Source organism: Uloborus diversus, chromosome 7 (genome assembly GCF_026930045.1).
Source record: "Uloborus diversus isolate 005 chromosome 7, Udiv.v.3.1, whole genome shotgun sequence".
In the NCBI taxonomy this organism is placed as follows: domain Eukaryota; kingdom Metazoa; phylum Arthropoda; class Arachnida; order Araneae; family Uloboridae; genus Uloborus; species Uloborus diversus.
The window spans coordinates 519,063-532,274 of record NC_072737.1 but is presented as its reverse complement, the minus strand read 5'-3'; the positions used below and the strand labels follow the sequence as shown (position 1 = coordinate 532,274).

Genomic DNA, 13,212 nt, shown 5'->3' with positions numbered 1-13,212 from the left:
TAATGATCGATTCAAAAAAAAAGTATACTATAATTATACATTTCATTGCTATTGATTAAAAGGGCATTTTATTCTATGGTGCGTACAAAAAAATTTAAAAGCTCCTGCAGTTTGAGGGAAATAAAATCAACTTGATTAAGCTCAAAGCCGCCATAAGCCCCTGCAAACCACGATTGCAAAGTGGTATGAGTCACAAAATGCCGCATCTCGGTGATTATAGCTCGTACTGATGTCTTTTTATTTTTGTGATCGATTGTGCTTCTTGATGCTTGTGATTTCCCTAACTATGAATGGTGGGGACTTGGGTGCCCTACTATTAAAATATTTTATAATTAAATTATACATATATATATTTTATTACATTCTTTTTTCCCCTTCAAACTTGCAACATCTTAATTCTGCATCTGATTTAGCCCGTTTTTACGAACACAAGTATGTTCTTAGGACTAACGGTTGCGAAAATAGAGGTTTGCAGGTTAGACGGGGACGCGCTGCATAGGCTCATAGATCGACTATTTTAGCTAGGCCTATAGAAATGAGACCCGAGTACTCAATTTGTTTAAAACTTGTCGGTTTTGGATAAGATTAAAACATTATTCTCCGACAAACATAGTATCGTCGAGGCTAGGCAAATATATTTGTTGTTTGCAAAGATGGAAACTTAAGTCTCTCGCTTACACTGAGAGAGTTGATGGACAACGAGCGCTAGATCGTTCACGCCTATGAGTGCTGTGCTCGATGTGCAATGTTTTTAATAATTCCGAAATTAGTAAGGATTAAATGACTCCGATTTCAGCAGTTGTACCTTGCTCCTCAAGAGGTGGAAAACAGAATTTTTTAACACGTCGCAACACAACTTCCAACACTGGTTTGAACATTACGCAGCTAATCCAACGTTCTGTGGATGAACACACCGAAACACACACTTTTCCGTTCGCAGTGGGATGGTGCTTTCACACACTAACACAATCGGTGACACCACTCGGATTGAGCTAAACACCACGGAATCTGTTGTAAGGAGCGCAAGCGTTTCTCCCTCGTGTCAGACGTTCAGAGAATAGTATATGACTCCGTCTTCCTTGCGGGGCGAGGGCCCCCCGCAGGAGTCGGGCCCCGCGGGGTGGTGGTACAGGGAGTCCGAGGACACCTTGGGGGAGGAGCTGGCCCCCTCGGGCGCGCCCCTCTCGTCCCGGAGGGGGGCCCAGGGGCTCGGGCCCCACACGCTCTCGGCGTACGAGTGGTAGCGCGGGTCCTGGGGCGGCCGCCGGTGCGCGTAGGGGAGCGTGGCGTTGGGCGCCAGCGCCACGGACGCCCTCTGGTGGGGCGGGGCGTAGGCGCCGCCCCAGCCCGGGCCCCCGTACACGGAGCGCCTCTGGTCCTCGAAGGGGGGCTCCATCCGGGGGTCGGGCGGGGGCCGGGGCGCCCCCACCTGCACGCCCCGCACCGAGGGGCGGCGCGCGAAGCCGAAGGTGGGGTCGTCGTCCTCCTCGGCCACGCTGTAGCGCTTCCGGATGCGCTCGGTGCGGCAAGAGTCCTGGCGCGCGAACTGCTCCAGCTCGTCCCGCCCGGGCGCCGTCACGTCGGGCGGCGGGGCGCAGGCGCCGTTCGGGGCGCAGCGCACGTAGTCGGCCTGCACGTGGGCGGCGGGGGGCCGGGGCTGCGCGTCGCCGCCCCGGCCCGCGCTGATCCGCTGGATCACCCTCCAGTCTCTGAAGTTCCTGGGCACCGTCATCGTCCGCTGCTGCTGCTGCTCGGGCCAGGGCGCCGGGCGGGAGGGCGGGGCGCGGTGCGGCAGCGTGTGCTGCGCGGGCGGGAAGCCCGTCCTCTGGCGCGGCAGGGAGGGGTGGTGCGCCGCCGGGAAGTAGTACTGCGGCGGGGCGTGCGTCGGGTAGAAGGGCCGGAAGTCGTCCTCGGAGGAGGGCAGGGACCCGTTGAGGCCCCCCGCCGACAGGATCACGTCCGGGGGCTGGAAGGGGCCCGGCGGGGGGTCCCCGGCCTCGTCCACGGTCGTCAGCCACTTGAGCTTCTCCACCAGCGACTCCTGCGAGAGGAGGGGCGACTTGGGGCGGGGCGCCCGCCGCTTGGCCTCGACGCCCCTCAGCAGCGTGCACTGGAGCGCGTTCTTGCGGATGATGCGCCGGATCTTGGAGTTCCCGCGCGCCATGCCGCGGAAGCTCTCCTCGTCGTAGTCGTCGGCGTCCTCCTCGTCGTACCCGATGTCGTCGAGCCGGATCTCCTCCTCCACCTCCCCGCTCCGCGAGTCCGACGAAGTCGAGTCGTCTGCGTCCTGGGGCGGATCCTGGGACGAGGCCACCGACTGCTCGCCCGAGCTCTGCCGGCTCAGGCTCTCCTCCTCGCCGGCGCCCCTGGCGGCGGCCGGGGCGCGCTGCTCCTTCTGAGGTCCCGGCTGCTCCTCCTCGGCGAAGACCTCGTCCGGCCTCTCCGCCGTCCGGCCCGCCTCCGGGTCGTCTGCGGGGACGTCCGGCCCGGGCTCCTCGCCCAGCCGGACGATGATGGTGTCCTGCGACGAGATGCTGCAGTCGGAGTCGGCCTCCGACAGCGTCCGGGAGTGCGCCTCCTCCTCCTCCCCCTCCTCGGGGGGCTCCTCCGAGGGGGGCGTCTCGGCGGACGACAGCAGGTGGATGAGCTTCCGGAAGAAGGAGTCGTCCAGGGAGTTGGAACCCTTCGAGTTGGAGAACTCGTCCTCCAGGGCGTGGAACACGCTGTCCAGTTCGTCGTCGGCGGCGAACTCGCGCTCGGCCTCCAAGAACCTGCGCAAAACGCTCGAATGTAATCACTGCAAAACTTGGTTGGGGCAAACCTAACCCGACAGTGCCCTGGGCGGTCATTCCAAGCTCGTTAGCTTGCGAGATCGAGATTTTCGCTCGCGTGATCGGTTGTGATGAAGAGATATCGCAAAGTAGTATTCTAGTCTACTAGAACTTAGCTTGCGGATAGGTTCGAGTAGATTAGAATACTACTTTGCAACATTTCTACGTCCCAACCGATCACGTGAGCGAAAATCTCGATCTCGCAAGCTGACGAGCTTGGAATGACCGCCCTGATCGGGATCTGCGCAGCCTTCCCGCTTGCTGCTGGGTTAGGCTTACCCCAACTATCGACAACGTGAAAGAAGTAGAGATAGTGAATTTCACACGTGTGTACATAGGTAGTACATAGGTGGTGTATTTCACGTATTTTTGCTTTAGCCCTGGCTAATGGACGGTAATTTACTGAATATACCATGCCTCGCGTTCAATCTTCGAGTTGAACCGAACCATTGTTTCGGTCACTCGTCTGGTCGGTGCTAATTCTATATTAGCTACCAGTTTGTTTGGCACTCTTGGCTTCCTTAGGAGGTTTTCCATCTCCAGCTCAGTCACTTTCCTATGCCGGGCCGATGAGTGCTAATAAGCACGAAACTGCAGTCCTCGGCTGGAAATGACTGAGCTGGTGGTGTATTTCACGTATTTCTGCTTTAGCCCTGGCTAAAGGGCGGTAATTTACTGAATAGAGAGAGTGAAGCCTGGACCTCAAGTCACATGATAGATCTTTAAGTAAAGTGTTGGAAAAAATCTGTCTTCTTTCACTAGTTGCGCGAAAAACGTGTCAACCATTCGTCACCGTTGAATCACATGACTTGGGATCGGATCTTTACCCCAGCTTTTCCCTACCCAATGTTTGGCCTTGCTCCCATCAATTATTAATCCCTGCTCTGAGGTTGCGTGCAATGGAGTGACTTGTCACCACTTATTCGCAACTCCAGAGTTCGAATACGCTATTTTGCGGTGATTAACAATACTAAAGAAAAAGGTAAAGCATTCCATTTCACGTGTTTTCTTTGGGGTAATTCAAAGGCTTCAGACAGTTTGTGGTGTAATGTAATTTCAGAACAATAGAAAAGAAAGCTTCCCACAAACACGATGAAAAATGACTGTCATTCACTAAGCGTCAAAGCAAGTTATAAGTTACGGCATTTGTTTGTTTTACCTTTTCCATCCGCCATTAGACAGTGGCTGCAGTGGCCCCCCTATAGTTTATTGGAGTTGTGAATAGAACAGATGCTTGTAGAAAAATTCTTTTGAATTAGGCATTTGTTCTACTTTTGCCGCATATACAGTAGAAGACCGTTATAACGCACACCTTGGGACCAGAGCTTTTGCGTTATACAGGTTTTTTGCATTATATATCATTTCACGAATTTTGAAACCAATATTCAGAATGTATCTATATATTAGCACTTCAGAATGAGTTTTATCTGCAATGAGTATTAAAGCACCAATATTACAATGAGTCGTTCACAAATAAATATGTTTCACAATCATGTGAACTGTCCTGCACTTCTGCTAGCTGCATGGTTTGCATAACAGCTGCATTTTTCAAGAGCCATCTGATATTTTCTTTTTACTGTGAACACTAATTTTCATTTTAAAACTTTGAATTAAGATGGGAAGATGAAAAACTGTTTCAAAATTTAGTTTGCCTAACAATTTTTTATGTTTGCAAGACAAAACAGAGGGATTTTTTAAACTTCAAAACCTATTGTTTACTTCTGAAAAGTTGCGCGGTTTATAGAGAATTGCGTTATATAGGTCGGCGTTATGACGATCTTCTACTGTATTACAATGCAATACTTTAAACGCGTTGAAAACTAAACTTATAATTTCAGCTTACATGTGATCTGAAACAGGGAGAATCAAAGAGAGGCCAGTGGACTTTTTTGAGTAAAACAGGTAGAAGTTCAGATCCTGGATATTATTAAAATGGTTCTCCGAATCCCGCTGTTTAGCAGCCTCTACCAGGGCTGCGAGTACCATCTTGCAGCCCAAAAGCATATAAGAGCTTCTCCTACCTCTTGTACTAATCACCACCAAATTTTTAGTTTTAGCCCTTTGCTCCTAGGAGCTTCAATTCGTTTCTAATCAGTTTCAACTTTAAGCTGGGAGTTGTCTGCGCAAGCCGCGTGATTGTAAATGGACTCAATCGTTTCGTGGGGAAATTGAGCTGTTTACCGGATAGACAGGCAGAGTTCAGAAAATACAGAAGCACCGTGGAACAAGTTGCTGGAGACGCTCAGAAGATTAAAGACGATTGAGTGTGGAAAAAACAACTTCTCAGAAAACTTATTGACTCTGGTGTTTGTGGGAAAAATGTTGCGATGGACCAAAGCCTTTTTTTAAAGCAGCGCTTTATTAGACGTAAATATAGGACCAGGCTAAGGGTCGATTCCGACGAAAATTTGATCCGATTTACGGCCACTTCACAAAATTTCATGCTGCCTTAAAATGAGACCTTTCACAATAAATTTGTAATAGATAAACATGCTGTTTACGATGTGACAGGATTTTTGTTCACAAGAAAATGTCCAAGCAATAGCTCTCTCTTTTTTTTTAACAGAAAGAAGAGTTCACAATATATATATATATATATATATATATATATAAACAAAATGTGGACCTTAAAATAAAAACCTGGACCGACCCCTAAGCACACTGATGTCTCTGCACACAAACAGACAAGACATGGACTTCCCCAAGCTTCAGTTTTGTTTATCAAGATAAATGATATTGTTGACCGTGCAAATGATTCACATTCTAGAGTACAGCCTTCTATTTGCTGATGAAGCTGATCAAGACTGTAATGTCCTCCTGCGTACTCTTAATATAGCACTTGGTGCTCTTCTGAGTTGGTTAAAAGATAATGAAATGGTCGCAAACTCGAACAAAACAACTTTCCAGGTTTGTACCCAAAACTGTCAAATCTAAACAAATAGAATTGTTACAGGGTGGAAAAGGCATCAAAAGCCAGGGCTAAGGCAGAAATACGTGAAATACACCGCCAGCTCAGTCATTTCCAGCCGAGGACTGCAGTTTCGTGCTTATGAGCACTCATCAGCCCGGCATAGGAAAGTGACTGAGCTGGAGATGGAAAATCTCTTAAGGAAGCCAAGAGTGCCATACAAACTGGTAGCTAATATAGAATTAGCAGACCTAGTTGAGTGCTAATAAGCGCGAAACTGCAGTCCTCGGCTGGAAATGACTGAGCTGGCGGTGTATTTCACGGATAAATGACATGTCTACTGCTATTGACATTCCTACTAATAGACAACCACTACTTGCAACATCAGATTTTCACGGTCATTTAAATTAGACATAGGTTAGACTCAGTTCTGCGAGTTGTTGAAAAGACCTAAACTGAAACTGTTTTAAAAGTAGCCACGTTAACTGCTATTGACGAAAGACTTTCAGAACGAGATTGGTTGCATGTTGGCCCTGCTACTGGGGCTGATACTACTGATGGTGCAGGGGTGTACTCCAAGCACTCAGTACGGCCGTTGGTGCAATTTGTACAGATTGTAAGTGAGAAGTTGCAGCTGTGTGCGTGGCTTTGGTAGACGTTGCTAAAATCAATGTCGTGATTACATTGACTCACAGGCAAGGTTTGCCGATATATATCAGTCGATATATATCATGATACATATCCGATATTTATTTTGATAATATCATGATATTTTGATAATTTCGATATTTTTTTTTCAACTACGGTATCTTCAATATAAACATTACTTTATTCGTAGTAATATTGTTCATTTATTGTTAAAAATAACCAAAAATCTTTTTATGAGTATTAATACATCATTAATTCAGCAAGGTATTCTTTTTTATTTTATGTTCATTCAATAATTAGTAATGTTACAATTTTGATTCATATTAAAAGTGCCCAGTTAAAAAATATTACATGTTGGTCAGAAAAAAAGAAAATATGTCTAATGACTATACAGCGACGAATGCATATTTTTTATTTCTGAATCATATAACTGTGTAAAAGTAGCTAACAGAAGAAAAATGAGTAAAACAGCCAATGCTAAATGAACTCCGCTAGAATTGATAAAAATGTAAAATGAAATATCACTTATATAATTAAAAACTGAGCGTATCTATGTGTGTCCAAACTTCTCCCGAACGACAGTGAACTGACCATCGAACCATCAGGTATCGATGGATTCGTCATCTTCCCGTCTTCATGTTTGGCTATTTAACATAATCCTCCGATGATAATTAGCGGACATATCCGTTAAAAACTGTTAATTATGACACTTAGATTTCGACATAAAATCCCTAATTTTCGAAGGCTTTCCTCCATTCAAATGATTATTCAGTGCTTCATCTCAACTTTCTGTAGCAATGCTTTTATTAAAATTTGTAGTTGTAGCGTGAAGAAAATCGTTAAATGTGAAAGATCTGTTGCCATTTTTTTCTCGAATATAAACAAAAAAAATAATTGGTTTTTGTTTTGAGGCTTTTCCTGCAATCGGGGGTTTTAAAATGTTTACTTTTTGGTTATTTTCTCGCAATCTGACACAAAATTTCTTCTTCTTATTATTTTTTTTTTTGTTCAAGCCTGATTGTTGAACACGTGTCACTAGACATAACTATTATCTTCGAGGTGCACCGTGCAAAGCCGGGCGACGCAGCTAGTTAGATATAAATAATGAAAGAAACCTTAATTTTAAGTCTACCATATTGTAATAATAATAATGTAAGAAAATAAAGAGTGATTTGAGGATGTATTTACTATTTTGAAGACTTCAGTATTTGCTGATTGAAAACATCGGATATCAAAAGATCCGATATCAAAATATCCGATATATATCAAAATATCGGATATTTTCGAAAATATCATGATATTTTCGAACCCTGCTCACAGGCAACTATTAGGGCAATTTCTTTTAAAATTCGGCTGATCTAGAATGCCAGCTCTTGGTCGGTCAATAGATGGAGAGAGTGCATAATCACCCTCCAAAGGATATCAAGTGTTGTGGTGTCGCGGGTTACGAGTTTACTAAATCTGGATCGAATTTTCCGCAACCAGATCCTCCTGTTTGCTATCAAAGGAATCCTCGCGACTAGATTCAAGACCAGACAACACGGAATCGAAACCTAATCCCCCTTCCTTATTGGATGATCTTCTTATTCCAAGTGTCGGAATGTTGCAACTCGAAATTGTTGCAAATTTGAGGAGAACAACAGGACATGACTGTCTTAGGAAACATCTACTTGGAGTTGGACTGACATTGCTTGCTCAACTCATTCCGGCACGAGTTGTGATTACTTTAAGAGCCACTGTCTGTAAGAATCAGGCAGTTTACGGCTTTTGTGATTGTTGACATTTTTAATTTTTCTTATTTTTACATACGTTGTTCCTTATCATGAATGTAATGCTTGTGCAAAATATGAGCTTTGTCTGCCTTACCGTTTTTGGGAAATTAACTTTTTAAATTTAGGGGGCGTGGCACATTTTTGCGTGTTTTTCAAATTTGCAGATTTTAAAGTTCTTGTTGCTTTAAGCGGCCCTATAATGACATGGATTTTTAAATTCTATACTATTATATGGTCTTCTTACACACTATTACAGCTGTCAAATCGGTGTCACTACGAGGGCGACGGCCACAAACTCCGTTTAAAAATGACCGAAAATGAATTGTTGTACTACATTCAATGCCAATTTTCTCAAAGCGCCTTCATGATGACACCAACGTTTTTACATAAATTCCTAGCTACACTTGCATACATCAAAAATATGTAATAAAATTGGTGTCACTATAAGGGCGCCAGAAGATATTGGAACTTTTATGAGATAAATTTCACAAAAATGCAAATGTTTAAAATCTAACTACTACTCTCGCCCTCATAGCAGAGATCTGAAACTAATAAAGTTTGACAACCAACATGTTCGTCTAACATATGAAATAAAAAAATCAGTGTCACTCCTATTACTTTCGGAAATATAATCATTCGAAATTAGTATGTTATGGAGTTATTTAAAAAAAGATTTTTCTAATTCGAATGGCTTTTTACACGGTTTGTTTTAAACTTTAATATAAAATTACAGTAGTGACACCCAAAATAATATGTTTCTAATGCTTTTTATAAAAAAAAAACTTTATAAAAAGCATTAGAAACACAGTAAATCGATATAGGTACAGATGGACGTATTGTGTAATGTGCATTATAGGCTAAAATAGTCGTACTAATATTCATATTTTTTCAACCACACTAATTTTTTATCTGTTATTTATATTAAAAATGCAACTATTTATAACATAATGTCTTAAATAGTGACGAACATATTGTATTATATAGCGAGCACTCAGAATCTGAAACATAATTTCAGGATGACGTAGACTAAAACAAAGAAAACATAAAAAATCAAATCATCCAGTTTCAGAAAGACGGTCATCTCTTATTGATATCTGGTAATTTTGTCGCACTGCCTGATCCTTACAGACAATGGCTCTTAACCCCCGTTCATGACTACATATTACAGTAGTACTTGAAAATACTGCTAGTGATTTTATAATTGTTTTTATTTTTTGGTACTTTTACGTTAAAGTTATGTCACTTGGATTGGCGACTTGTTTACTTTTTGCCTTAGTGACAGTAGCAAAACTGCTTAAAGCGATTGGCGATATTCACAATTGTACGGCAACCCCTGGAATTAACGTTATTAAATGTGGCCAACTACGAAATTTTCAGTTTGCAATAGCGATAAATGAATTAATATCGCCAACATTAAACATCGCGCCAAGTGAGGAACCTTTAACGAAAAAGTACCTGAATGCTATTTCATGTTGCCCGACAAAGATTGTTGGCAGCTGTGCCCGAGTCTGGCGTAGGTAAAAAACAAAAACACGAGTTCTACAGACCTCTCGAACAGCTGGTCGCTCTCCTGCGTGGTAGTGGTGGTGGTGGCGGTTGTATCCTTCGCCGGTTCGGGGGTCATCTCCAGCGGTGGTTCGCCGCTGGCGGTGGTCTCGGATGCTTCCGGTTCCGGGGGCGGCTCGTCCCGTGCCTGGGGCGGCTCCTCCTCGCTGTCCCTGTACTCCGCGGGCGGCTCGAAGGGCGGCACGTCCCTGTACTCGTCGGGTGGCTCGAACGTGCAGAAGACCTCCGGGGCCTCGGGCCCCGTGGTGAGCGCCAGCGTCTGGGGGCCCCCGTGCTCATCCGCGTAGAGCACGACGGCCTCGTCGAAAGAGACGCGGCCCCGGGGCCGCCGGGCGGCACCCTTCCTGACGAGCGCGGGGCGCAGCATCGTGCTCAGGGGGTCCCCTCCGGAGGGGCCCCCTTCCTCCTTCGTCGCTTGGGAGGGGGTCTCGGCCGCATCGTCCTCGTCGATGAACTGGAAGTGCTCGCAGTCGAACGGGCCACGCCCGGACCCGGCGATCGATGGATCCTGCGCACTGCGCCCCGGATCGACCGGGGAGCAGCCCCCGCCGCCCCCGCCCCCCTCGGAGGAGGAAGTGAACGCGTAGAGCGCGCACGCCACTTCCGGTTCGATCTTCATCCTTCCTCCCCGGGCAGCAGACGATCTCAAGGCTCGGACATCGCGGACCGACGATCTCCGCACTCCATGGAAACGCTCGCAGACGGTATTTTATTCGTTCGATGCTCCGGATTCTGATTATTCCGTTCCACAATCCATTGACTCCTCTTCAGTTAGGTTGCAACGAAGGTCATTAATTTTCAAGTTCCGTCCGTCTTATTCCGTTCCAAAGAAGTTCTCTCTTCAAATAGAACGTCTTAGATTCGCAATTCGTTTTGTACGTTCGACACTGCGTTTCCTACGCAACGTTTGCTCAATGATGGTCTTTTGGTCGTTATTCCGCGAGTCGTCAACGACTTTGAACGAGAGGAAACAAATTTTCGGCGAAAAAAAATCTAGTTGCTCTCCTAATATCTCTTGTTTCTGAATGAACTATTTTAGATCCCTCTACGGGTAAGGTTTTATCGGTTTGGGCGTTCAGTACATCGTTTTCTGCACAGTTTTTTTTTTTTTTTTTTCAAATACCAAGGACGTTTAGTCCATCGTTTTCTGCACAGTTTTTTTTTTTTTTTTTCAAATACCAAGGACGTTCAGTACATCGTTTTCTGCACAGTTTTTTGTTTTTTCAAATACCAATCTCGTTTGTCGTTATTTCTGCTTTCGTAAATGATCTCGAACGATTAAACGATGTGTCCTCCGTAAAAATCTACCGCTTTCTTAATGTCTCTTTAAAAAAAACACACACAAAAAGTCTTAAAAGAGAATATTCGTCGAACCGATTCGTCCGATCGGTGAAGAGTGAGCGAAAGGTTTGGACTCTAATCCCTATTTCCGCGGCTGTTGCGTTCCGAAACAAAGCCCGATGCGCTAGGGTGCCTCGTTACAAAAACGGGCGGAAGTGGAGTTTCCGGAATCGCCCTCGGATCGGATTGTTTCCGAGATGACGTCAGAGTGGCTCCCGTTCAAAACACTTTGACCCTCTCCACGGGGTACGTTCTTTTTTTTTCCTCGAAAACCCTTTATAAATACTTTCCGCAAGGAAATCAAGTTCACTGAATGAAATGTTTCACGGACAGTTTTGACCTGAAGCCTTTTTTTTTCGTTCGCTTTCAAACTCTTTCGGGATAAAAATCAACACTCCTGGATTTTTTTTTTTTTTTTTTTTGTCCTTATGAATGTCCTGATGTTTTAAGCTCTTAGAAATTCCGAGTTTCAAAACTAAATTATTGTATGAAATAAAATATAAAAAGAGCTTTTGAGACGTCCTTCATTTAGGATTTTTTTTTGTCCTTATGAATGTCCTGATGTTTTAAGCTCTTAGAAATTCCGAGTTTCAAAACTAAATTATTGTATGTAATAAAATATAAAAAGAGCTTTTGAGACGTCCTTCATTTAGGATTTTTTTTTTTTGTCCTTATGAATGTCCTGATGTTTTAAGCTCTTAGAAATTCCGAGTTTCAAAACTAAATTATTGTATGAAATAAAATATAAAAAGAGCTTTTGAGACGTCCTTCATTTAGGATTTTTTTTTGTCCTTATGAATGTCCTGATGTTTTAAGCTCTTAGAAATTCCGAGTTTCAAAACTAAATTATTGTATGTAATAAAATATAAAAAGAGCTTTTGAGACGTCCTTCATTTAGGATTTTTTTTTGTCCTTATGAATGTCCTGATGTTTTAAGCTCTTAGAAATTCCGAGTTTCAAAACTAAATTATTGTATGTAATAAAATATAAAAAGAGCTTTTGAGACGTCCTTCATTTAGGATTTTTTTTTTGTCCTTATGAATGTCCTGATGTTTTAAGCTCTTAGAAATTCCGAGTTTCAAAACTAAATTATTGTATGTAATAAAATATAAATAGAGCTTTTGAGACGTCCTTCATTTAGGTTTTTTTTTTTTGTCCTTATGAATGTCCTGATGTTTTAAGCTCTTAGAAATTCCGAGTTTCAAAACTAAATTATTGTATGTAATAAAATATGAAAAGAGCTTGCGAAACGTCCTTCATTTAGTACAGTTCGTTGTGTTCTGATCGTAAACTATCCCTTACTGTTCAAATGGATTTAGTGTAGCTGAACATACGTTTCATATATCTTTGAAAATATATTTTTTGAACATAATATACTTGCACAATAGTTCCGCAATTGGTATTTTTGCGTCATTCTTTCGGTCGTTTTGGACTAGAGTCTCAACTACTTCGAGCACACAACATGAAACAGTTCCATATGATTGAGGATTCATCTGGAATGGAGCGAAGAAGGAAGTTCCGTGTTTCCTTCGGAGACAGACCCTCTCCAGATGTTCCTCTCCATCCGGGACTGTTGCTTGCCTCTCGTTGCTAGGAGACGGTTGCCATGGAAGACACACGAAGAACGGGAACTGAAAATAAATAAATAAATGAGATTTGTGTTCGTGTGCTTTGGCGATTTAGAAATTTGGAGCCAGTAGTTATAGAAACGATCTCTCGAAGCTGAGATCAAGTCACAAAAATAAAAATAATAAGATAGTTTGAAAAATAAAGCGGAAAAAAAAAAGAAACGCACACACATATACATCTCGAGTATTTTTCAGTGCTAAAGTTAAGACCGACTGAAAAGAAAACCTCGGCGCCAAGGGCGCCCATATAGGGGGCCAAGGGAGGGCTCGAGCCCCCCCCCCCTTGAAATTAGAACTTCCTTGCTTTTAGTACTTTTTCTTTGCGAAAATGTAAAAATATTTCTTCCCCAGTCACTAATGAATAAGTTATTAAAAATTTTGTCAAAGTTTAATGACTCTAATCTGTTCTGAAATTGGTTTTCATGGGGAAAATATCATGCTAAACCATGGTTAAAATATCTGACCCCCCCCCCCCTTACAATTTTGCATATGGGCGCCCATTGGCGACTCGTTGTTTT

General features: G+C 43.7%; 1 protein-coding gene across 1 annotated transcript; it reads right to left on the bottom strand.

The window, feature by feature from the left end:
• Positions 1-1,034: 1,034 nt before the first annotated feature.
• LOC129225766 (uncharacterized) lies at positions 1,035-12,405 on the bottom strand. The gene is made up of 2 exons (XM_054860271.1): positions 9,707-12,405; positions 1,035-2,771 (listed from the first exon to the last, which is right to left on the bottom strand). The coding sequence occupies exons 1-2, from the start codon at positions 10,342-10,344 to the stop codon at positions 1,043-1,045; spliced, it is 2,367 nt and encodes a 788-aa protein (XP_054716246.1). The 5' UTR covers positions 10,345-12,405; the 3' UTR covers positions 1,035-1,042.
• Positions 12,406-13,212: the final 807 nt, after the last annotated feature.

Coding starts and splice junctions, on each gene's coding strand:
- LOC129225766 (XM_054860271.1), bottom strand. CDS start 10,344: ATGAAGATCGAACCGGAAGTGGCGTGCGCGCTCTACGCGTTCACTTCC. Junction 2,772..9,706: donor AGCGACCAGCTGTTCGAGAG/GTCTGTAGAACT, acceptor CGTTTTGCGCAG/GTTCTTGGAGGCCGAGCGCG.